Source organism: Budorcas taxicolor, chromosome 7 (assembly GCF_023091745.1).
Source record: "Budorcas taxicolor isolate Tak-1 chromosome 7, Takin1.1, whole genome shotgun sequence".
NCBI classification, from domain to species: domain Eukaryota; kingdom Metazoa; phylum Chordata; class Mammalia; order Artiodactyla; family Bovidae; genus Budorcas; species Budorcas taxicolor.
In genome coordinates this window covers 70,115,927-70,143,074 of record NC_068916.1, presented here as the reverse complement: position 1 = coordinate 70,143,074, position 27,148 = coordinate 70,115,927, and the positions used below count along the sequence as shown (strand labels likewise).

At 37.8% G+C, this 27,148-nt stretch overlaps 1 protein-coding gene across 3 annotated transcripts in view; it reads left to right on the top strand.

Annotated features, from left to right (window-relative positions):
* RNF145 (ring finger protein 145) overlaps window positions 1-26,381 on the top strand; it is a 64,597-nt gene extending 38,216 nt beyond the window's left edge. For all 3 annotated transcript variants that reach the window (XM_052643034.1, XM_052643035.1, XM_052643036.1), the window contains 7 exons: window positions 2,394-2,629; window positions 5,313-5,488; window positions 10,864-11,004; window positions 13,800-13,982; window positions 20,683-20,830; window positions 21,720-22,076; window positions 24,772-26,381. In XM_052643034.1, coding sequence (XP_052498994.1) covers window positions 2,394-2,629; window positions 5,313-5,488; window positions 10,864-11,004; window positions 13,800-13,982; window positions 20,683-20,830; window positions 21,720-22,076; window positions 24,772-25,155 — 1,625 coding nt within the window. In that variant the 3' untranslated portion in view covers window positions 25,156-26,381. The remainder of the gene's footprint in view (window positions 1-2,393; window positions 2,630-5,312; window positions 5,489-10,863; window positions 11,005-13,799; window positions 13,983-20,682; window positions 20,831-21,719; window positions 22,077-24,771) is intronic.
* The last annotated feature ends 767 nt before the right edge of the window (window positions 26,382-27,148 follow it).

The following is a 27,148-nucleotide window of genomic DNA, read 5'->3' as shown; positions in this document are numbered from 1 at the left end:
TATACCAAAATGGCATTTCAAATTAATGAGAAAAGAATTGATTGGTTCCAGTAGCTAGTTTTAAGATAGCTAACTACACATCTGAAAAAACAAACTTAGAGCTTTTCTTTTTATCTTATTGTATAACAATTCCCAAATATGTTAATTTTTTATTAAAGAAAATACATTGGTGGTTACTTGTATAACCTTGAGTAGAGGGAGCCATGTAATTAACCATGGCACCGAAAGTAGAAACCGTTAAAAAGGTGGATAGATTTGGCTCGTTATAATAAAAACTTCTATATTATAAGAGAAAAAAGTTACTAAAATATTCCAATGACTGATAGGGAAATTATATGATATGATATAATTATATGATAATTATGTGATATACAGTATATCACAATTATATGATAAAGGAGGTTAATATCTTGTTCTAACAACAGAAGTCTACATATCCTAGTAGAATAGGCAAAGAATGTGAACAAGCATTTTGTCAAAAATTGCAAGTGCTTTTATATACTTACTGGTAATGTTCAGTGCTACTGGTGATGGACAAAAGACAAATTAAAAAAAACAATAGGAACGATTTCTACCCTTCCTTTTCTTAAATTATTTTCACTGTTGGCAGATAGGTGGAAAAAGGGGCACCCTGTACACTGGGTGTTTTGTTTCTGTAGAGCAGTTGACATGTGTGTCAGAAGATTTAAAAAATGTTTCCTCTGACTCAGTAATCCCGCTTATAGGGATTTAGGCTAGAAAACATTAGGAAATGTTCTCCAAGTAGTTTATACAAGGGTGTCATAAATGTACAAGCTTATTCATAACAAAGCATTTTATAATTGTAAAATATTTGAAGGTAGTCAAGTGCTAATATTGTCATATGTGTTCAGTTTTTTTAACTAAAAAAAGCCCATATATATTTATATATACACACATATATTTATATTTATTAGTATATTTATTAGTTCAGTTCAGTTGCTCAGTCGTGTCCGACTCTTTGGGACCCCATGAATTGCAGCACACCAGGCCTCCCTATCCATCACCAACTTCCGGAGTTCACTCAGACTCACGTCCACTGAGTCGGTGATGCCATCCAGCCATCTCATCCTTTCTTGCCCCCTTCTCCTCCTGCCCCCAATCCCCCCAGCATCAGTCTTTTCCAATGAGTCAACTCTTCGCATGAGGTGGTCAAAGTACTGGAGTTTCAGCTTTAGCATCATTCCTTCCCAAGAAATCCCAGGGCTGATCTCCTTTAGAATGGACTGGTTGGATCTCCTTGCAGTCCAAGGGACTCTCAAGAGTCTTCTCCAACACCACAGTTCAAAAGCATCAATTCTTGGGCACTTAGCTTTCTTCACAGTCCAGTTCTCACATCTATACATGACCACTGGAAAAACCATAGTCTTGACTAGACAGACCTTAGTTGGCAAAGTAATGTCTCTGCTTTTGAATATGCTATCTAGATTGGTCATAACTTTCCTTCCAAGGAGTAAGCGTCTTTTAATTTCATGGCTGCAATCACCATCTGCAGTGATTATCCGGTTGTGAAGATATTTATTAGTTAGGTATATGCATAATGTTTTAAATGAAAAAAACCTGATTGTATGTACATTATAATCTTTATACAAAACATTTGTGTATAACCACATGCATAGAATAAACTGCAGAGGTAATAAATAATATGGATAGCTCTTTTGGAGCACTGCTTAGGTTTCAGATAAAATATTACAGCTTTGCATGCAATGTTTTATGTAATAAACCCAAGACCTTAACAGTGCTAACCTAGGTGACAGGACTGTAGGAGATGGATTGTTTTTTTTCCTTTTTACTTCTCTGTACTTCCTAACTTTCTATAATCATGCACAATCCTCTGATAATTTGTTGTTTAAACTTCTTGAGTTTTAATTTTTCGTTATTGAGCCATATGGGAAGGCTTGCATAGTCCTATAAAAGCAGTTAAAGATTGAAAACCTCAGAATAAGTCTTGTCACAGCATGATTTTAGACAAGTTATTGTATCTCTTGGCTTTTATACTTTCACCTCTAGACTAGAACAGTTAAATATTGAGGACCTTTGTAAAAGGAGCTAAATATATTTCATAGTAACTGAATTTATTGTAATATTGAATTAGAAATTTTAAAAACTCCATATTATATATGCCATCTGGAATGTGATAAAGACCAGTGGATATCTGTGCTGCTTTTCTCAGATCAGTCCTAGGGAATTGGTGCTCAAAATTCACAGGACATGTGAACATTTAATTATGGTCAAATGAAGTTAAAATTTGGTTTAAAATATTATCTAAGAGATCCTAATTAGACTCCTTCAAAAGCTGTGTCATCATCATTAACAACAGTGTTTTTATTTTGTGGATACCAAATCTCACATGCCTTCTACCCCGCTCATTTTAGGTCAGCTGGTGGTGTGTACGTTATGCTCCTGTGTCATGAAAACGAAGCAGATTTGGCTCTTTTCAGCTCACATGCTTCCTCTGCTAGCACGCCTCTGCCTTGTTCCTCTGGAAACAATTGTTATCATCAACAAATTTGCTATGATTTTTACTGGTTTGGAAGTTCTCTATTTTCTTGGGTCTAACCTTCTAGTACCTTATAATCTTGCCAAGTCTGCATACAGAGAGTTGGTTCAGGTAAGACTGTAGATAAAATTCTACATAAATATTAAGTATATTAAAGATTTAATTCACTTTTATTTCACAGTCATGGTTGTGGTAATATTATGTTTGACACTTGGAAAATAGTAACTATTTTCAACATAATTAGGAGCATCTGAGATTCTTAAGTTCTGTTGAGAAGCAGTAAAGTGAAGTAGGTTCATCTGGATGCAGTCAGTCTGAGTTTTCACTCTGATGCTGCTGTTTACTAGCTGTGTAACCGAGGGTTAGTCACTTACGTTCACTTATCTGAAAGATAGAGCTAATAATAACTGTTGTAGCTAACATGTAGGGTAGCCATAGATTTGAATGAGTTCAGTACCAGGGAGATGATGTTTGGTGGTGACTACTATAACAAAGACAAGAGTGATATAGAATTGAATATGTAGAGGTCAGTTCCTGTTTTTTTCCTGATGTAGACCTGCTGTGACTACCGTATTTTCCTTATGTTTATTTATTTAAACCGAGACGTTAAGTAGTTCTGGGCCGTGATATGACAGATTTCGTTTAGATGTGGTGCTTGGACTGATTTTGCCAACATAATGTGCTTCTGTCTTTCCTACTTTTTTCAGTCTTTTCTCTCAAATGGATTATTTCTAGTCACAAACAGTTGGTTTCATACCAACTGAAAGAAATAGTTCTATTTGATTTAATCAGTAAGTTTCAGTATATAGAATAGCTTTTAAAATTGACATTGGTATGAGAGAGTATTAAAATGGGTATTCTCTTCTGCCTGTTTACTGTGTACATGACCTTAAGGTACAGGTACCTTAAGCTTTCAGACGGACCATATTGATACTGCTAAGTGAGTCCTTTCCTTATTGTTGTGGCCCCAAAGGCAGATTTCCCAGGAAAATTCTGTAAGCTCTTGACCTTAGCCTGATTCTCCTGATTTCTTCATCTTCCATAATGATCAACTTGAGCAGCTTTTCCTGAAAGTAGATCTTCCAAAGAAGATAAAATCATTTTCACAGTCTCATTAAAGAGGTTCTTCATGGGGAAGTTTTGTTGTATTCAGAATGAAGATGACGCATTTATGTATTTTTTATTTGAATTCAGTCTTGTGGTGCTACCCTCGTTTGTAAGGAGCAGTAGATACTCAGTAGCTATTGCTTGGATGCTCGCTGTTTATTAATACCCTAAGGACAAAGCCTCCGTTTTACAGTGTCATGTTTACCTTCTTTGTCATAAGGTTCATGTATCACTAAGCGTCATAGTTGGAAATAAAATACAGGTTATGAAATTCATGACCTAGAAAGAATTGGATAGGCAAGAAATAGAAACTGTCAGATATTTTAGTGGTCATTTCCTTGAATGGAAAGGAGAAAAAGTATTGTGCCTCTAAGTAATCAGTTTGCTGCTAATAAATAATTTTGCAGCAAGCTAGACAGTTTGTTTTCTTTCTGTATCTTCCAATTGAGGAAAAATAGGGGTTATTCTTGATTCAGTTTTAGAAAAAGCATTTGATTTACAGATGAAAAAGTTTAAATTTAGAATAATCTCCAAGTCAGTGTATTTTCATTTAAGGTCTTTATAGTTACTGAAACATTCTGGAATCACATTGAGCCTTCTAGCAAGACTGTTGGCTGCTTAGGTTAGAGTTTGTAATCTACCTGGCAGAACTCTGTTGTGTTACCAGGATCTGGTCCCTGTCTTGGTAACTCCAGAAACTTGGTAACCATCTGTACTCCTAGGCTGAATCAGGTTATGAGAATTCCTTCTAATCAATCTCACATGAGATTGCTTTATAAACTAGACAGCTAATTTATCAACTTATAGTAACTTAGTAAACTTTTTTTAGGTATACCTTTTTTCCTAATGTTAATGCACTTGGCAAAACAAGTCATTTGAGAAATGTTGCTTGATAAATACACAGGAGGAGGAAGGGGAATTAATTTGGGGGAAAAGACTTTCTAAACTGTCTTTGCTGCAAAAGAGAGTAAACTTCTCCAGTGATTATTCTGTCTTCCGGTAAACTACTTCTCATCCATGACATTCCTGAGTAAACTCTGGAAGATTCTTGTCTATTTCCCTTCCTCCTACCCCTCAAGCAGTATTGCGTTGTTCACACTATGCTGTGTTCCATGTTCCATCACTTAATTGTGTCCAGTTCTTTGTGCCCCATGAACTGTAGCCCGCCAGGCTCCTCTGTTCATGGAATCTTCCAAGCAGGAATACTGGGCTGGGTTGCCATTTCCTATTCCAGGGGATCTCCCCGACCCAGGGATGGAACCCAAGTCTCTGCTGTCTCCTGTATTGGCAGGCAGACTCTTTAGCACTGTGCCACCTGGGAAGCCTATTATTCACACTAGTTCTGATCATTTTGATTTGACATAAGTTTGCCAAACCTCTTCAAACTGCCTGTGATGTAGTTTTCCTCCAAATATGACTTTATTTTGACATTATCCCAGAACTGTTAGGGCAGTTTGCCATTTGATGAGTATGTGTCAACTGCTAATAATAATGTAAAATTAGTAGATTAAAAAAGACATGCTGTTTTCTAATTGTATGCGGACAGCTAACTTTGAAGGAATTTAGCTTAATATGCAAAAAAAGAAAAGCTGTTCAGTTTTTAAGTACTGCAGGTTAAACATTTTTGTGTTTAAATGTGTTTATTGAAGTGATAAAAGATGTTTTCCTGTCTTATTTTCTTACTCAGGTAGTGGAGGTGTATGGCCTTCTAGCCTTGGGAATGTCCCTGTGGAATCAGCTGGTAGTCCCTGTATTGTTCATGGTTTTCTGGCTCGTCTTATTTGCTCTTCAGATTTACTCCTACTTCAGTACTCGAGATCAGCCTGCCTCACGAGAGAGGCTTCTTTTCCTTTTCCTGACAAGGTAATTAATCAGAGCGTATGATACTATATATAGCCTTAGGAAGAGAAAACTTTGATTCAGGAATAGTAAGTTTTGCAAATTAACTTTTGTCAGTCTTTTTATAGTGCTTCATGTGTAATTAAAATGTGATTTTCATTCAGCAGATGCCTAGGTCTCGCAGTACGAGGAAGTGATAATACAATAATGGTGGTTTATTTGGCCACACTGTGGACCATAGTACAGCAAATGATTTGTGGGAAAGGGACGTTGCAAATTGTAAAAATAGCTATTACTTTTATTGAGTATTTAATATGTAAATGGACAGAGGAATACCAGACCACATTACCTGCCTCCTGAAAAACCGGTATGGAGGACAAGAAGCAACAGTTAGAACTGGACATGGAACAACGGACTGGTTCCACATTGGGAAAGGAGTATGTCAAGGCTGTATATTGTCACCCTGCTTGTTTAACTTATATGCAGAGTACATCATATGAAATGCTAGGCTGGATAACTCAAAGGCTGGAATCAAGATTGCTGGAAGGAATATCAACAACCTCAGATATGCAGATCATACCACTTTAGTAATGGAAAGTGAAGAGGAACTAAAGAACCTCTTGATGAAGGTGAAAGAAGAGAGTGAAAGAACTGACTTAGAACTCAGCACTGAAAAAACGAAGATCATGGCATTGGGGTCCCATCACTTCATTGCAAATAGATGGGGAAAAAGTGAAAACAGTATCAGATTTCATTTTCTTGGGCTCCAGAATCAGTGCAGATCCATGATATTAAAAGATCCTTGCTCCTTGGAAGAATAGCTATGACAAACCTACAGAGTGTTTTAAAAAGTGGAAACATCACTTTGCTGACAAAGGTCCATATGGTCAAAGCTATGGTTTTTCCAGTAGTCATGTATGGATGTGAGAATTGGACCATAAAGAAGGCTGAGCACCGAAGAATTAAAGCTTTTGAACTGTGGTGCTGAAGAAGACTTGAGAGTCCCTTGGACAGTGAGGAGATCAAACCAGTCAATCCTGAATATTCATTGGAAGGACTGATGCTGAAGCTGAAACCCCAATACTTTGGCCACCTGATGCAAAGAGCTGACTCATTGGAAAAGACCCTGATGCTGAGAAAGATTGAAGGCAGGCGCAGAAGGGGACAACAGAGGATGAGATGGTTGGATGGCATCCCCAACTTGATGGACATGAATTTGAGCAAGCTCTGGGAGCTGGTGATGGACAGGGAAGGCAGGTGTGCTGCAATTCATGGGGTCGCAAAGAATCAGACATGAATTAGCAACTGAACAACACCAGTATGTGCCAGCCACACTATTAAACAGTTACTCACACTCACTTTTATAGCAACCCTCCAAGAAGGGTGCTTTTATTCTCATTACCATTTTAGAGCTGAGGAAACTGTACCAAGAATAACTTGCCCCAGGTGACAGTGCCAGAAGAACGGGTTTTGACATTCAAACCCCATCTGAGTCCAAATCCCATGACTGCGTATACACTTTCACTATACTCCCTTTTTTTTTTGGCCACACCACTCAGCTTGTGGGATCTTGGTTCCCCAACCAGGAAGTGAACCGGCACTCTGGGCAGTGAAAGCACAAAATCCTAACTACTGGACCACCAAGGAATTCCCTGCCCTGTTATTTTTGATGTTTTCCTTCATTATTGAGATAGAGTCAAATAATGATAAAATGAGTATCCGTACTTTGCTGTTTAATTGAAAGGAATTCTAACACTTGATTTTTAAGGTAAATTATTTTTTTTTAATCTTAAGTCTTTAGAATTTGTTTTCCACCTGTCTTTGTGAGCTTATCTAGACATTTAGACATTTCTGAATTTTCCATCTCAAGCCCTCAGAATCTAGCAGATGAGTCTACATCTTTGTTCCCTGACTCTTTAAAAGGAAACACTTTAAAAGGCAAGAAAGAAACTCCTCCTGGGAAGTGAATATAGGCGAATACAAGTTTTGAATTTTAGTTAATAGAGCCATTTTTCCCCAGCCATCCAAAATGATGGCGTACTGCGTACTAAGTGATATAGGGGAGGAGAAGCTTAAGACAGATTTATTCTCTTTAAGGAGCATGTTACTTGTTAAGATTGAAAACATTACAAAGTTAAATGACAATATCGATGACATGGGGTGATACCTATTTTGACAAACAAAATAACTTATTGGTACTGAGTCAGATTTTGTGCTAAGACTTTTAATTAGAAAGTAGCCTATAAACATGGAATAAATTGATATCAAATATGTTTTAATGGCCAGCACATTATTAAGTTGCACCGTTAACTTGTTTTTAAGTATTATGGAAATTTTATGCAGAGTTTTAAAATTATCCAAAGAGTAACTGAATAAAGGGAAAGAGAGATGCATAGTTCTGTGGTTAGAGTAACCTAAATGTGGGCTGGGATTGGTCTTGTTTTAAGCCAGATTATTATCCATTGTGAAGTACGATCAAATGAAGCATAGTATAGTGTAAGAGGCTTAACGAATCAAAAAGCTGTGAAGGCGTTTGGGCTTATGGAGTAAGAAAACAATGTTGAGATTTTAGGTGAGGCTTAAGATATCTTGCCAAATAATTTTCTTCTCTATTCCTTTTCCATGCATAGGATATTTTGCTGCTTCTCAGTATAAGAATGTTTTAATTTGTAATAGAGACATTCCTGTGTGGTTCTTTAACATGTATCCCTGTAAGCATTGTTCTTTGTCCTTCTTGATGGTCTTATGTGCCAGTCTGTGTGTGTGTGTGTGTTGCCTTGCCAAAGAACAAGTTAACTTACAAAAAGGATCTCAAGTTTACCACAATACCCTGACTAAAACAAACCAACAAAACACAGCAAACAAACTGAAAAGCAAAAAGAAGGGATTTTTTGCAGCCAGGAAATAGGAACTAAAATCAATTAAATGTCTCATTGACGAGAGAAGGGAAGAAAAATTTTATAAATTTCCTGACCTCTTTCACTTCCCCAAAGCTAGGTTGAAACCTTTTGTGTTCTTTATTATACTCTTGAAAAACGGCACCACACTCTTTTTTAACGTAAGACTGAAAGAATGTGCTCCTCTTGAAAACGTAATTAAATCGTACTGTTTGGATATAAAAGATTTCTTTAAATATAGACGGACACAAGAAAAAAGAAACTGTATGACCATACAGTAAAATTTTCAGACTTTTCCAATGGGAATGAAGTAAAATTTTTAGTGTTATTTTCAGCCATGATCCTCATAGTTTTAAATTACTGGGCAATTTGTTGAAACATGTTATGTAGTGGTTTTTCTGAGAAAAACATCAAACATTGCAGAAATTAGATTTATAAGAATGCCATTTAAGTTTTTATTCGTTAGCTATGAACTATCATGATCAGCTCCTAATGGAAAAACCAAACTTTCTTTCTTTTTTTTTTTTTTGCATCATAATGCACACTAGTCTACATGAAATTAGATGTGTTCACATAAAAAGTAACTTTAAAAGCAGTTTATAAATGTAGCAGAGGCAAGGAGCTATATAGTGAAGGGCAGATACTGATTTGCCTGAGTGAATTCCTCAGTGCAAATGTAATTCTTCACTGAAATTTTAAAACTTGAGAATACTGTGTTTTGAATCTTTTTTATTAGTTGCTTTGTAAATGCTAAATCCAAATTAATGGTATATAATGGACATGGAACAACAGACTGGTTCGAAATAGGAAAAGGAGTACCTCAAGGCTGTATATTGTCACCCTGCTTATTTAACGTCTATGCAGAATACATCATGAGAAACACTGGACTAGAAGAAACACAAGCTGGAATCAAGATTGCTAGGAGAAATATCAATAACCTCAGATATGCAGATGACACCACCCTTATGGCAGAAAGTGAAGAGGAACTAAAAAGCCTCTTGATGAAAGTGAAAGAAGAGAGTGAAAAAGTTGGCTTAAAGCTCAACATTCAGAAAACGAAGATCATGGCATCCGGTCCCATCACTTCATGGGAAATAGATGGGAAAACAGTGGAAACAGTGTCAGACTTTATTCTGGGGGCTCCAAAATCACTGCAGATGGTGATTGCAGCCATGAAATTAAAAGACACTTACTCCTTGGAAGAAAAGTTATGACCAACCTAGATAGCATATTCAAAAGCAGAGACATTACTTTGCCAACTAAGGTCCATCTAGTCAAGGCTATGGTTTTTTCTGTGGTCATGTATGGATGTGAGAGTTGGACTGTGAAGAAGGCTGATCGCCAAAGAATTGATGCTTTTGAACTGTGTGGTGTTGGAGAAGACTCTTGAGAGTCCCTTGGACTGCAAGGAGATCCAACCAGTCCATTCTGAAGGAGATCAGTCCTGGGATTTCTCTGGAAGGAATGATGCTAAAGCTGAAACTCTAGTACTTTGGCCACCTCATGTGAAGAGTTGACTCATTGGAAAAGACTCTGATGCTGGGAGGGATTGGGGGCCGGAGGAGAAGGGTCGACAGAGGATGAGATGGCTGGATGGCATCACTACTCGATGGACATGAGTCTGAGTGAACTCCAGGAATTGGTGATGGACAGGGAGGCCTGGCGTGCTGCGATTCATGGGGTCGCAAAGAGTCAGACACGACTGAGCGATTGAACTGAACTGAACTGAATGTTACATATATTTGCAAAATACTTGTTAAATTATTTTCTAATATGTTCAGTGAAAGTATTGAATGTATTTCTATACAACATGAAAGTATTTTCAAGGTTTAGTGTAAGTCCAGTTCTCTTTATTAAAAATTGGTATTAAAGTTATTTTTAAATGGTGTTGGGCTGTCTTCTTGGACATAACTTTTGAACTAACACAGAAAAAGAATGTATTTACCTAAACATAAGTTCAAGTGTAAAGGACCAGTAGTATGGAAGCCACTATTGGAGTGAGAGGTGTTGAGAGCTGCAGTGTCGACATGGCCCCGTAACAGTGGGATCAAAGAAGGCGTTTTGACGAGTAACCACATTAGCAGTACAGCCTGATCAATTTGAACAGCCAAAACTTTTCAGAAGGAAAAATGGGCAACCATATGAATTTCCTTTGAATATTATCAGTATGTTAATTAAATATTTCTTAAGCTTTGAACAAGGTTTAGGCCCTTCAAGTTTTACTACCTTTGAAGGAGATGATAGATAAAAATAAAAGACTGATTCTGTTTCAGATTTGGTGCTATATACAAATATTTGCCAAAGAAAAACTGAGGTTAGGATAATAATGAAAATGGATTTAAATTATTGTAACAGAGTGGTTAGGTGATCTCATCTCAGATTTTGGGTGTTTTCATTGAGGGTCAGATCAAACTTCATGGTTATTTAAAGGCCTAAGATGTTTTAACTTTAGGTAAACAATTGTTATCTGTCAATATTCACCCCCACCCTCCTTTTTTCTAGTATTGCTGAATGCTGCAGCACTCCTTACTCACTTTTGGGTTTGGTCTTCACGGTTTCTTTTGTTGCCTTGGGTGTTCTGACACTCTGCAAGTTTTACTTGCAAGGCTACCGAGCTTTCATGAATGATCCTGCCATGAATCGGTAAGTTCTTTGCTCCAAACAGCTCTAGAAATTTAAATCTTATCTAACTTAAAGAAATAAGGATGAATTTCTTTGTTGGTGAGTTTTAGAGGAAATGGAATTTTGAGGAGTTTTTTGTGGGGGGAAATGGTTGCTATATTTGGGTTAGTGAAAGTGAAGTCACTCAGTTGTGTCCAACTCTTCGTGACCCCATAGACTGCAGCCTACCAGGCTCCTCCTGCCATGGGATTTTCCAGGCAAGAGTACTGGAGTGGTTTGCCATTGCCTTCTCCATTTTTTGGGTTAATGCGCTATTAAAAAAACCCTAAATTTCTGTGTATAAATGATTGTATTTTTATTGTATGTACATAACATGTATATTAGATATGTTCCTTTCTTAGATTTATTAAAGAGATTTTTGATAGCTTTTTCCCATTTTGAATTTGTGTCACTCTGCTAAAATCGGATTTCTATATTGGATACTCCCTTAAAGATTTTTTTTTAATGTTTGAACATAATTTTTATACCAACTGAAGTTTCAAAAGACACATTAATGAGGATGCGAATAGTTACTCCAGTTGTTACTAAATCACTGAGATCTGGTATTAGGAAACTATCTCTAGAACTTATCATGATTCCTGTTATCTTAATTAATACAGAGGTTTACTGATTTTATTTATTTAAGTTTACATAACCTCTTGAAGTATTTAAATCTTTATGGGGTATTTCAGAAGTAGTAGGTGCTGAGTGCCTTGTAAATTGAGAGGAAATTTTTATTTTGTTGTATATTAGTTTTTTGATGACAGAAAAGAAAAAAGTATACTCCATAATTTTCCTGCTAGTCCCAGCTAACACCTTTATAATGGAAGGAGTGGGTGGGAGCAAGAAAGAAAATTAATTCTTGTTTAAGTTCACAAAATTCATACCATTCAAAGAGCACTAAAGGGAAAGTGACAACTTTCTCCTCCTACTTCCCATTTCCTCTCCACGAAGATAACAGTTAAAGGTGGTTATTTTAAAAATTTCTTATAGGGGAAAGTATATATATATGTACATATATATATACATTCTTTTCCACATACTATACCCATTGTTCTATACCTTAGTTTGTCACTCAATATGGGTTAGATAGGTTTTTTATATGTTGTTTTTATGTCAACACATTCAGATACATCTCATTCTTTAACACATATTATTATGAAAATAATCTCTTTTTTTTTTTTTTTTTGCTATTTAAATAATGCTGCTATCAGTATCTTTGTTCATGTCTCTTTTTTAAAACCCTTCCATAGGAAAATTTTAAACCAGAAAAGTTGAGAAAATAGTAAAGTGAACCGCATGTATGTACCCAGCACCCATCTCCAGTGATGTGGCCAGGGTCATGTGCTGTGTTCCCATCCATTCCACCTGTTTTGTCCCATAACCTAGCTGCACTTGTTGGAAGCAAATTCCAGATACAGTATTATTTTACCTCTGAATCTTTTAGAAAAAAAAAAACATAACTACAGTAGAGCATTCATTTCTAATAGAAGAATTCCTTGACATCAAATACCGTTGGTGTTCGTATTTCCTTAATTATCTGCCTGAATTTTAAAAAGCATTTTGTTTGCTCAACTCAGGATCCAAATAAGGCCCACATTGCAGAGGTTGGGTATGCCTCTCAAGTTTCTTTCAATATTTAGGTCCCTGTTATCTCTATATTTTTTCCCTTTTAATTTTATTTATTGAAGACATTAGGTTCTTTGTCCTACTTAATTTTTCAGTCTGGATTTTACTGATTATATCCCCATAACACATAACATGTTCCATTATTCACTTTTTCATATCTGTATATCCTAAAAATCTTCATTTATATATCTTAATTTTTGTACTATATCCGTAGGGTAAATTACCAGTAAGATTATTGAATTGAAGGGTATGTAATTTTAAATTTTTTAGCAAATTCTTCTCCAGAAATGTTTTACCTGTTTGTATCTCAACATTAGTCGGCTCATATTTTTTTTACATTCCTTGTCAGTACTTTGATCTTCAGACTTTGAAATATTTGCCAATTTGTGGATTTGAAAACTGTACCTGTCCTTTGTTCATTTCTCATTTATTTGCCAGATCCTTCAGAATTCAAGTCATTAGGATAAAAAGGTCTTAGGACTTTGTATATATATTCCATAAGGAAATTGAATTTCAAAAAAAGTATTTGTATTTATGTCTCTGGTTCTTATGGACTTCTTAAAGAGACATTTCCTACCCAAAGATTATACAGACATTCACCTAATTTTCTAAATTATACAGTTTTATTCTGTATTTTATAATCAGGAGATAGTTGAGAATACGCATGCTAAGTCGCTTCAGTTGTGTGCGACTGTTTGAGATCCTGTGGACTATAGCTGGCCAGGGTCTCTGGAGTGGGTTGTCACTTCCTCCTCCAGGCGATCTTCCTGACCCAGGGATGGAACCTGTGCATTGGCAGGCACCTTTAGCACCGCCTGGGAAGCCCAGTTCATAATACAAGTGGGTATAATTCAGTGGCTAGCTAAGAATGCTAGGGGTATCTGGCTTATTAGCAAAGCCTGGTTAGAGCACTTTCACTTAGACATTGCTTCAGTTCTCCTCACTGTATGCTGAAATTAGAGCTATTATGTTTTGCATATGTAGTGACACATGATTGTATATTACTACATTGACATTAATATTCTGATCAGGTGTTTCATCTTAGAATAGAGCAGAAATATGTAACAATATTCTAAGCCTGTGGATTATTTTCTCTCAAATGTGATTCTGATTACTGTTCGTTTTTCTGAAAATGTACGCTTTTCCAGGGGCATGACAGAAGGAGTTACGCTGTTAATCCTGGCGGTGCAGACTGGTCTGATAGAACTGCAGGTTGTTCACCGGGCATTCCTGCTCAGTATTATCCTTTTCATTGTTGTAGCTTCTATTCTTCAGTCTATGTTAGAGATTGCAGATCCTATTGTTTTGGCGCTGGGAGCATCTAGAGACAAGTAAGAAACTTCCTAAAAGACATTTTTGTTGTATTCTTTACATGAGTTCATTGCCTGAAGATATATTGTTTAGATACAGAAGATAATATGAGTAATTGGTATTAACTTATTAACAAATTTACATTTTTTGTTTTTATATGTGTTTGACTTTTCTGTTGTTTTTCCTACAACATTGATATAGTTAAAAGTCACATTAAAGGCCAAGTAATTTACAAATCAGCTTTTCCTCTTCAGAGAAATGTAATACTTTTTTTATATTTATCCAGTTTTGAAATAAAGAATATAGGGCATAAAATTTAGTCCAGTAACTGTAACAAATAATATACAGTTTTATTCTGTGTACTAAAGTACTAAAGGAGAGGAAACATCGAGGAACTACAAACAAAGAAGAGAAAAATAAAGGTTGCCAAGCATTAATGAAGTTTTTACAGTCTTACCTGATGGCTTGTTTGCAACTAACTGAGGTTATAATGGGGATTCTTGACACCTTGTGGGACCAACTGGATTCAAATTCATTCATCTCATATTATAAAAATTTTCTGAATGAATAAAAGCCAATTATGATTTGGCTCTTTAAGATACCATTTTGGCTTATGGTGATTTGTATAAGGACATGCTATAAGGACTTGTTTAAATTCAGTGCCACTATTTTTTTCCAGCATCCTTCTGTACATTATGATTATTGAAATACCTGATTTAGTTGCTTCTTTGATGCTACATTTATGAGTAAGGGAGCAGGCAGCCTTGGGGAAGATAGAATTTTGACAGAAGAGTTTAAAAACACTCCAGGTTTACCTTTCTATCCCCGTATCCCATATTATCAAACATTTTGAAAACTTTCTCAAGTGGTAAAATGGCTGAAAGAGTCAATTTAATTTAAATAAACTCTTGGATATGTTTCAGATAATTTTAATCATTATAGTTATTTGAGATTTGGTTTTGAGGTTTAGAATTCCTCAATAGAAGCTTTTACGATGTTGAATTCAATGGTGAACTCAGTTAAATAGTCATTTAAATTGTTTTGACCAAAGTTCAATTACTCTTGTCATCTCTGGCAGTATCCTTTAGTATTATTAACTGTACTAGTTAGAAGACTAATACAATACTATAGAAAGTTTGGGAAAGAGGAAAAAAGATCATAATTTCAGTGCCATAAGGATCAGTAAATCCAGGTTTGGGTCTTTCAGGGTGCTGAACTAGCATCGTTACTGGCTTCTTCTTCTGAGATCAAATGCAGAGGAAATTTAGAGAGAAAGGAGCAAGACTGAGAAGCCCTCTGTGTGGGTGTGGAGTGGTAATTTTGGGTGCATGTCACTGTTACTCTTGTATATAGCAGCATTACTAGCCTGAGGCAAGTGAGGCTCCTGGCTGTGAGAGGATGAAAGGGGAGTGAACAGTTGGGTTCTGTTCTTCTTTCCCACGAGTTAAATGGCAGTACTTTTCTTTTTTAAAAAAAAAGAAACAAATGAAATGGAGAAATTGTGAGAAAAATATAACTTACCAGAGCTGACTCAAGAATTGAAAAGCTTGGCTAGTTCTGTGACCGTTACAGAAATGGAAACAAAAGGTAAACATCCTGACCCAGGTGGCTTTACAGGTGAGGCAAGTTCTGCCAGACATCCAAGGAGCAGATATCCATGCTTTACACAGAGACTTCCAAATCATAGAAAGAACCTTCCCCCCAGCCCTTCCCCTCCTTTGAAGCCAGTATAAATCCATATTGAAATCAAAACAGACAACTTGAGAAAGATAAAGTTTATTTCACTCACAACAGGAGATACTGTGAAGTTTTTATAATAATTGACTCAGGTACAGACAACTTGACCGATGGAATGGAGCCCCCAAGCAAGTCCATATATGTATGGACCTTTGGTGCATGACGGGGCATGTCAGGTGATGGGTGCAGGTAGTCATGTAATGTAGCTGGAAAAAAATGATTTCTATTTGGAAAAGGATGGAATTGGATTCCTGTCTCATAGCCGTAAACAAAAGAATCAGCTCCAAAATTGTAGAGGCTTAAATGTCAAAATAAAAAATCTGCATAGAGTAGTATATTTTAGACCTTCAAGGAGGAAAAAAATTTGTTAAACTGATGGAGCTGGTTGTGAAAATCCAACTAAGAGTGACTATGATTATGAAAGAAAAGTGATAAATCTATAATTATTAAAATGAATAACATTTTCTAAACCTAAAGGTAACTTATATTAGACATGATAGTTACAAACTGGGTGAAGATATTTATAGTATTCACACTTGCCCAAGAATTAGTATCTAGAATATATAAACAACTCAGATCATTGAGTGAAGTGGCTGAAACCATCAGGCTTTTAGTGCAAGAGCAAACCATGACTGTGAAGAGAGGTTCACTGTCTTTAGTGGTCAGAGAAATGTGAATCAAGACCTCTCCGAGTTACTGTTTTGAACCCATGGAAGTGGCAGTGAATAAATAATAGGAAACAAGAAAGGGGAAGGGACTTCCCGGTGGTCCAGTGTTTAAGACCCTGCGCCACCAAAGCGCAAAGCCTGGGCTCAACCCCTGGCCAGGGAACTAGATCCCATATGCTGCAACTAAGACACAGAGCAGCCACATAAATAAGTAAACTTTGTTAAAAAATTAAGAAGAGGAGAGAGAGAGAGAAGAATGTCAGCTGCTACCTAAGGCAGAAGAAAACATAGGTCCCAGGATGTTAGGTTTCTGGTGGGAATGTAAATTAGTGTAATCATTTTGGAAAACTAGCATTTTCTCCTATGTACATACTCAAGACATTTTGCACATGTTCAGGAGGGACATGTAGAAGAATGTTCATAGCACAATTTCACAATAGCAAAAACCTGGGAGCAAATCCTACACTAATCAGACAGGAAAGGGGGTGAATCAATGTGATAATAGCCACAGTGGAATGTTAAAAGCATTAGTGACACATTAAACATTATGAATGGTTCATAGCAGTATTTAAGTAAATCAAGAAAGATGACAATGTAGAATGTCATTTTTATGTTAGAAACAGAATTTTAAAATACACTGTTTAGGAATACATTTGGATGAAACAGCACTATAGAACAGGAAGTAATCAAGTGAGTGAAGAGCATAGGATTCATGAAATGGTTTCACTGGGTGAAGGGAGGCAGGTCCTAGAATAGGCCAGCTGTCTCATGCTTAGAGTAGATTATGGTCCAGGTCTTCTCTTTTTTACGGAGAGATGGGTTCAGGAATGCTTGTTACAGTTTCAGTTCAGTTCGGTCGCTCAGTTGTGTCCGACTTTTTGCGACCGCATGGACTGCAGCGTGCCAGGCTTACCTGTTCATCACCAACTCCCAGAGCTTGCTAAAACTCATGTCCATTGAGTCGGTAATGCCACCTAACCATCTCGTCCTCTGTTGTCCCCTTCTCCTGCCCTCAATCTTTCCCAGCATCAGGGTCTTTTCCAGTGAGTCAGTTCTTCACATCAGGCGGCCAAAGTATTGGAGTTTCAGCTTCAGCATCAGTCCTTCAGGTGTAAATACTTAGGGTGTAAATGCCTTTTAAAGTTTAAGTATTTAAAATTGCTGATTAGATTATTAGTAACTAATGAAGAGAGGGACTTGCACAGACCAATAGAGATAGTACATTCTGAATTGAAGATTATGATTAATTCAGTTAACTGCACTGGGGATTGAAAAAGGGAAATGAAGAATGTCCTAATTCTCCAAGTTAGAAGAACTATTAAAAGGTAATACTGAAACACTGCTTGTGTCTGCTACAAAGGAGGTAATTATTAGGGGGACATCCTCACGTGTCTTTGGCATTGGTTGGACTAGAGGTAATTTCCAATGTTTAACTTAAAAAGGTGCCTCGGATAGTTTTAGCTATAGATATAATTGTTACTTTTATCTGTAAATTTGATTACAGTTGTTAGCATGGAATTTTACAACGATAGTCTATTCAAATTATATAGCAAATTTTTAAATGATCATTTAAATGAAATGGATTGAGGTGAATTAAAGAAACTTTTTTTCACTGTGTAGTACTTAACCTGTTAATGGAACAAATTTCCAGTATCACTTTATGCTATACTTTTTATTTTAAATTAGATTTTTGTTTAGTTTGAACTGAAATAAGGATATATATGTATATAATGTTTGTGTGTATATAAAACAGAAATCAGACATAGGTTAAAACTATTGGCATAGTTTTGTATTTACTTTTCTATGTACATGTATAATATGTAAATACATGCCTACATTATGTAAGTGGATCATAGCTAGCTTGATTTTGAAAATTTACTTTAAGTTTTCAGGCAAATTGTCCTATTATAGCTCTTGTTACAATTATTCCTTTCTCTCTGCTTCTTTAAAAAAAAAAAAAAGTTTGGAATCTCAAAGCAGAGCTACAGTGGCAGTTTAAGTTTGTCCCTTAACGTCTCATAAGAAAAATGTTTGACAGGAAAAACTGTAAAACACTTTCCAAAGCACCTCGCTTTAATTTTAACCACAATGATAATGTACGTTCTTCTAATTAGAATTGCTGATTGTGGACAGTCCCACACACTGCAGCACCTTGTGTGCTCTCTTTTCCTCCCCCGCCCCGTGTTATAATAAAGGTAGGGAGGAGGATTTATGCTGTTTCTCTGTTTCCCTTGCAGTACTTCAAATGGATTTGAGAACATATCACAGATGCTGATATTTAATTAAAACAGCATAATTTTGTTGTAGCCATGAACTTTAAACTATTTTGGTTGGAATTCACGTTTTCTTACAATGTTTTTAAATAATCTGGTTTGTTTTATAGGAAATCATTAAATGATTTAAGTCTCCGTGTTCAGTTTACATAGATTATAATTGAGTTTTGTTTTTAAGAGAGGGGACAGCTGTTTGGGGTTCACGCTGATTTCTAGATTTGTGACCCTTATGTTACAAAATTACTCCAACTTTAGCTTTTATTTGCCCAGTAAGTGGAATTGGAATTACCTAGCATCTTTTTAAATCCCTTGTTGGAGTAATAAGTCATTCTGTCATCAAATGGCTTATAAATTGAATATATAGGGTTGGCCACAAAGTTTGTGTTCAGATATTCCCATAATGGCATGGAAAAACTGGGCTGAACTTTTTGGCCAACCCAATATAAAGTAAGCACTAAATCTTTCTTTCTTTTTTTTTTTGCATAAGTAGAGTTTTTCAAAGTTCTGCTTAAGGCAATTGTGGGAGGGTTGTGTCATTTTTCTTTTAGAAATTGATATACAATCTATTAAATTTGGAATATATTTAAGTAATTCTCTATTAGAATATTACAGCGTATGAAGATGTAAACAAAACAAAAGATTATGTTCCTTTTTTTTGTGGTAACCAGGGGGCTCCTGCTGTATTTTCCACTATTGATAGTAAGGAGGGTGCAAATGGAACCAAAAGCTGAAGTCTAAGGAATCTCTTGATATGTTGTGTGTATTAAAGTATAACATTATATGTGTAACTATCCTTGTGTGTAATAATTATGGTTAGCTTTTGTCCTGCTTACATCATAGGGCTTTGCCCTTGAGTGGATAGATGGGTAGGTAAGAAAAGGTAGTAGTAGATGGAAAGTAATTTGAAAAATTTCAAGCAGAAATAATTTTCAGGTTTTATTTGGCACTTACTTCAAACATGCCATTGTACTCAGGAGCTGGAGTTATCATATTTTTCAAGCATTTTAAATTTGGACAGTAAGACTTTTTTTTAAAATGTTTGTACGTATATAAAAATGTTTACTTAAATAATATAAAGTGAAAATATAAATAAAAGTATTTAGATGTATATGATATATAATATATAAAATATGTATTATATATAATTATATATTGAAAGAAACAGTGCTTCAGTTCATTGTATGATTGTTTGGTACAGGCGTTAAGAATTCTTAGAGTGTACGTAATTCCTGGGGAAAAAATTACATTACCTGTATTGGTTGAAGGGTTTAGAAAACAAGATGGGATGGAGACATTTCTGGTGGGATGTTTAAGACTGCTTGTGTTTTTCTGGGAAGACAGTTAGCCATCATTGCTTATAGCGAAGGACAGATGTTGATGAGTTTGAGCCAAAAAATTGGGAGTGGAGGCCCTCAGATGTGAGGCTAGGAAGTTTAGAGAAGGTATTGACAGTGTTATGCTAGTTGAGCTTTAGGACGATTAATCTATTCAGGAATAGGGGCCGGAAGGGAGGACGATCAGCTAGTAGATCTTCGATTTCCATGGTTCCGAGTTTTCCCTTACGCTCAGCGCACGTGAGGGGTAATATGCCTGCTCATCGAGGGCCATTCCTTTCAGTAACACCGCACTTATGGCCACACAGATGGCCGCAGAGATTTTCATCAAGGGTGTTGCGGGTGCGGAGAGGATGTCATGACTTAAGAAAGCAAATTACTGTCAAACCTGTTAAGGTTTAATGCTGTGAAAGCCTGAAATTGCTTTGAAATTGCTAGGAGTGGGAATGAGACTGAAAGCTATTGAGGGAAAAAAAATAGAATTGGTAGTTCTTGGCAATTGACTGAGTGCCCCAGGTTAAGAGAAAAGAAATCAGTCATGTCCTCTGAAGTACAACGCCTTGGACATGACTAGCCCTGAAATCTAGCCCTGTGACTGGCTTGGAGAAGGGTGTGTGGTAAAGTGTTGTGAAATTGAGCATGGCACAAGATCTGTGGGTTGTCCTGCTAGATGACAGACGCATTAAAAGAATACTTTTCTTTCTTTAGGAGTTTATGGAAACACTTCCGTGCTGTGAGCCTTTGTTTATTTTTACTGGTATTCCCTGCTTATATGGCTTACATGATTTGCCAGTTTTTCCACATGGATTTTTGGCTTCTTATCATTATTTCTAGCAGCATTCTCACCTCTCTTCAGGTAAGTCCAGGATTAATGAACTTTGTATAATAAATAACTTCATTTTTCCTTCCAGAAAACGAATTACAAACTTTTTCAAGATTAACAATTATAAGTGGCCTTTTTAGGTGATTCCTTCCCATGCTCTTTACTAGAGGTTATTGAAGTACTAGGCCAATCTATGTCACTGTATTTTTTTAATTGAGATAATTCAACTTTGCAATATCTCTTTTTCAAAATGGTATCGCATAGAACTGTCATGAAAACCTTAAATAGATAAGTTAACTATAAAGTATTAAAAGATTTTAATGCTGGTTTGGAACACATTTTAAAGTAAATGCCTATTTGAAAATATCCATAATTTCATAATGTATATAAATGTATGATATCTGTGTATGTGTTAAACAGATATGATATACACAAACATGATACACAGACATGTACTTTACACACACATATACACACAAACTATTACCGTGGAATGGATAAGCTTATTGTAACTTGCTAGTGGAGCTTGGTTGCCTAATCAGTAACAAATAAGAATGCAGCACTGGTGATAGAGATTTATTCATTGTTCCTTGTAGAAGTAAAGTTTCTTTGAAAGTTGAGGAACAGGCATGAGTAACAGAATTAGGAAAATTCAGATAGAATTTTGAGGGCTTGGGGAGCAGGGGAAAGGATAAGTCAGAGAAGACTGATAACTAATCAGAATCATCATTAGGAAAGTTAACTCAGGGTCCTTTTCAGTATCAAAGATCTGCATTACTGAGATCACCCACATGTTAATTACACCACTGTCTCCTCTGCACATTAAATCTAGCATCCTAAAGGTATTAGTAATATGTTATTGTTTAAAGTCTGTGAAAAACTTTTTGAAGTGATTATATCCATACCTTTTTTCGTTTTTCAGGTTCTGGGAACACTTTTTATTTATGTCTTATTTATGGTCGAGGAATTCAGAAAAGAGCCAGTAGAAAACATGGATGATGTCATCTACTATGTGAATGGCACCTACCGCCTGCTGGAGTTTCTCGTGGCCCTATGCGTGGTGGCCTATGGCGTCTCAGAGACCATCTTTGGAGAATGGACAGTGATGGGCTCAATGATCATCTTCATCCATTCCTACTATAATGTGTGGCTTCGGGCCCAGCTGGGGTGGAAGAGCTTCCTGCTCCGTAGGGATGCTGTGAATAAGATTAAATCATTACCTGTTGCTACGAAAGAGCAGCTGGAGAAGCACAACGATATTTGTGCCATCTGTTATCAGGTAACTCTTGCAGTAAGAAGTCATTTGGGTGGGCCTGTGGGACTTTAACCTCATTATCCAAATTCAAGTTAAATTTCCTGGGTGAAAAATAGTGGGCCTCAGAAATTGTTAAAGACCTGATAAAACATTTCCAGTTTATTTCTAAAGTAAGTTTTAAATTTAGTCCCTCAAGTTCTAATTTACTGTTATTTTCAACATTATTGCTCACCCATAAATAAAGGAAAAACAGGTCAGGTGTATTTTATATTTACTCCTGAATATATATATTAGATATAAAGTATATACACACTCACACATATATATGTACTATCAAATATATACTATCAATCAGGAGTCAGCACCTTCTGAAAAGTGGTGTGCCAAGATTCTGACTCTTTCCCTTCTGGTATTTCCAGGGTGGGGAATAAATGTTCATTCATACAGCTAGTGTAGGTGGAGAGAGTCGTGCTTCTCTCTAGTTGAGGGGTGTCTGAGGTGAGTGCAGGCTCTGTGTGGAAGTGGGGGCAGGAGATACAGTAGAGGCAGCCAGTCGGTGTACATTACAGGTGGCCTCCCTGACATCTTTGGCACAAGAGCCCGCCGTAGAGGATGACTGCCTTCTATCAAGAACTGAAAGATAGTATTTAAATCCGCTTGGAGATAACAGCAGTAATATACAACAGCCTTGGACTTGAGTCAGCAGTCACCTGTGCAGGAGGGTGATAGCAGCTTCTCAAGTTAAACCGTACTGTAGGAAATACGGGCAGAAATCCTGGGTAACAACACAAGCTGTTCCTTTACAGTCACTCTTAAAAAAGAGTGTAGGCTGACGGAAGGAAACCATAGATAGGATCAGGGGCTTCCCTCATGGCTCAGATGGTAAATAATCCACCTGCAATGCAAGGGACCTAGGCGTGATCCCTGGGTTAGGAAGATCCCCTGGAGAAGGGAACGGCAACCCACTCCATTATTCTTGCCTGGAGAATCCCATGGACAGAGGAGCCTGCTGGGCTACAGTAAATGGGGTCGCAAAGAGTCGGACATGATTGAGTGACTAACAGTGTCAGTGAGTGTACAGGGGAGGGACTTGCTCCAAGCTGCTTTATAATGTAGATGTTATGTGCTTGTGTGTTAAGACTGTCAGGAAGAGGAATTTTTCCCAATAGTAAAATTCAGCTGTCACTTTTTGATTGCTACTAGAGCGTACTTCCCACTTCAGTACTCTTGCCTGGAAAATCGCATGGATGGAGGAGCCTGGTAGGCTGCAGTCCGTGGGGTCGCTAAGAGTCTGACACGACTGAGCAACTTCACTTTCACTTTCATGCATTGGAGAAAGAAATGGCAACCCACTCCAGTATTCTTGCCTGGAGAATCCCAGGGATGGGGCAGCCTGGTTGGCTGCCGTCTATGGGGTCACACAGAGTCGGACACGACTGAAGTGACTTAGCAGTAGCAGAGCATACTTGGGGTACTAGCGGAAGAATATTTTCCAGGTTGGTTTTGCATTTGAGGGGATGGAGGAGCAGTGTGGATTCCCCCCAGGTTAAGTGGCCATTGTCTTCGTTCTGGCTCCTTTGTGTTCAATAGCCTTGTAGGACGCAGGACAAAGCACGGCAGAGACAGATTCGAGGCACACCGGCTTCAGCTGCCGATGTCTAAGTATACCATCTCTGGGACTTGAGAGTCCTCTTTTTTGTGTTTCCCGTTGTCACATCACTTTTTTTGAGGTGCCTGGACTACCTGCTGACACCACACAGAAAACAAAACTCGAATTGCTTACCTTCCCAGCTGGCTGCTCTTCCTTGGATGGCTTTCTGCTTAAAAGTCCACTCCCAGGTGTTACCGGTTCTTGGCAAGGAATTTCTGCAGTAGCCACAACTCCATGTTTTGGGACTTTAGACACAATTAATAGTTGATTCACCAAATGTGTATTGTTATAATTTAAATTTCATATCCTCAGCTTTCCCTTCCCAAATATATCTTACACAGGGACTATTAGTGCAAAGTATACCACTGCTTATTCCAGTGGTTATTGAGCTTAAATGTGCATTAAAGTCCCACGGGTGGCCTGCTGTACCTGTGGATTTGTGAATGCCATCTTCAGATAGCCAGATCAGAAGGTCTGGGATGGCCCCAGAATGTGCATGGTTAGCAAGCACTCCGGTGGTTCTGATGCATGCCGAGAAACACTGGCTTGTATTGTGGAAACTGGGATGTACATTGTCCCTGACAAAGTTGCCACTTCCTTGCCAATACCCTGGTGTTATCTGACTGATTTTGTCTCCTTGCCAATAATCTCATGGAATAATCTGTTCAGCTGTGTAGAAGTGAAAAATAGAGAAAGTCCCATCTTCATCAGATCTCCTGAGGTTCTGATTATACTCGTGGAGACCCAGTAATCATACTGCTACAGTTTTATACCTTTGTGTTCACACTAAGACAGAACCCAGTTAAATGGGTCTTTTCTTCCTCATGTTTGGTTTTTACTTCCTTTTAGAAATTGCTTAGCCAGTGGTTCTTGTTTTGTTTGTATAAAGGGGTTCTGATGGCAAGAGGATTATTGCAAACATGCACAGTGAGTTTTATTGTAAGATCTGTGTTACAGATTTTCTGTGGAGAATTTGTAGGAAAGGAAAGTTGGAACTAGAACACATGCATAGCGGCAAAGGTTTTAGACAACTGACCTTCATGAGGTATCTCTTTCCCCCCTTTTTAGGACATGAAATCTGCCGTGATCACACCTTGTAGTCACTTCTTCCACGCGGGCTGTCTCAAAAAGTGGCTGTATGTCCAGGAGACCTGCCCTCTGTGCCACTGCCACCTCAAGAACTCCTCGCAGCTGCCTGGGTTAGGCGCTGACCCGGTTCCACAGCCTCCCACTGGAGCCGAGCAGCACGCGCTCCAGGGAGGTACTGAAGGCCCAGGCCAGGAGCGGCCTCGGGGGCCTGGGGCACAAGAAGGTTCTAGGGATAAGGACGAGGGCATTGCCAGAAGATCAGATAGCCAGGAAGGGACTTGTGATCCCAAGGAAAATCCTCCTGGTGCAGAAGATGAAGCTCTTCCTGTTGAGGTCGGCCTGGAAGAGAAGCAGCAGGAGTAGCACTTCACTCTCCAGAGATGAAGTTAACTCACGGTGCAATCTGCTCGGATTTGAGGAGCAGATGTATGAGGTGATTCGGCAGGAAACTTGACATTCCAAGGATCTAATCCAGGAAGTGCTCTCAGTGGAGACCCCCTGCTTTCATCCCCTTGACACTGGGGGAGAAAGTTTTGCAGTGTATGCTAATCAAAATGTATATATCCTATGCTGGTGTTCAGTAGAGGTTTGCCAAGAAAATTCAACCTCAGGAACTTCAGAAACAGCCCCTGATTTGTAAGGGATAAATAAAATCAGATTGGAGCATCTGAAAGGGGCTAAAGGAAGGAGGATGGCAAGCATGAGGACAGCACAGGAGGCAGCAGGCAGAGGTGGACCTGATCCTTCACTTTCTACGGAACAGGACCGTTCTTGTTACAGAGTATGAGTGTGACCAGCCCTTTTTCTCCGCCCCCTTCCCCTCAGTTAATTGGAACTCAGTCAGGTGATTATCTGTACGGCACTGAAATGAAATCAAAGATGTAAAAGCATTGATTGTATTCAAAGATTGAAGCACGCTCATACTTCGTATGTGCTTTGGGGGAGGGGGTGGGTGGGCACGTGGGCCTTGCGGGTGCATTCATGTAATCCAAGACTCTTGAACTTTATGATGGAGTCTTCAATATTTTGATGTATATGAAACTTTTGTTAATATACTGTATACTGTGTTGGCTGTGTGAAGTAAACTAAAACTCTAATGAACACTTTGGAGTCCACGTTAGTGTAGGAGACCAAAGTGGGAAGGGCTTTAGGGCACTGAGAAAGGCCCTGAGTGTACTTTCCAATCCTGTGTAATGTTTAATTCTTGGCAACTGAATCAAAGCAGTGTTAAATTATGGCAATATTTGCACTTGGGGAATGAGTACATAATGTATGATCACACTCTGCAAATGCCACTTTTAAAGCTGTTAATAGACTTTGCACCTTTTCTTTGACAAGGATGTGTCATATTTAAATTTTTACATTCATCATGGTTACAGGTAGAACTAGGGAGGGGGGAATGTAATTTTTTATGGGAATTTTGATATGAAAAGAAACTAGTCATTTATTTATACAATAGGCTTGGCTCAAAAAGTGTTTTTCAACTTGGTATTCCTAATGTGGGATGTGACTTTATTTTATTTTTAGTAGCAGATTTGGATGTAGACTGACATAGCTGAATGTCTTAATAAATTTAAATTTGAAGATAACAGTGTTTTTTCGCTGTGGTCATTTTTATTGTAAAGTGTCTTGCCGAAATTCTTTTCTTAGGAGGTTTTGCTTATCCAGCTGGGCTTCTGATATCTTGATCCCTGTCAGAAAATGCCCGGCAGATCCTTTTTGACTGAAAAGGATCAATTCTTTCCAATCTTCTACACTGCTGGCTGAATGAGTTAACAAGCAGGAATCGAGACAGACGGGAGAAACATCAACAACCTCAGGTATGCGGATGATACCAATCTCATGGCAGGAAGTGAAGAGGAACTAAAGAGCCTCTTGATGAGTGAAGGAGGAGAGTGAAAGAGCTGGCTTAAGACTAAATATTAAAAAAACTAAGATCCTGGCGCTGGCATCCCCCTCCATCTTGCATGGCAAATAGAAGGGGAAAAGGTGGAAGTCGTGATAGATTTCCTCTTCTTGGGCACCAAAGTCACTGCGGATGGTTACTGCAGCCATGAAATCAGAAGTCGACTGCTTCTTGGCAGGAAAGCGATGACAAACCTAGACTGTTGAAAAGCAGAGACATTACTTTGCTGACAAAGGTCTGTATAGTTAAGGCTACAGTCTTCCCAGTGGTCATGTATGGTTGTGAGAACTGGACTGTAAAGAAGGCAAAATGCCAAAGAATTGATGCCTTCAAACTGTGGTGCTGGAGAAGACTCCTGAAGTCCCTTGGACAGCAAGGAGATCAGACAAATCAGTCTTCAGTTCAGTTTTCAGTTGTGTCTGACTCTGCGACTCCATGGACTGCAGCACG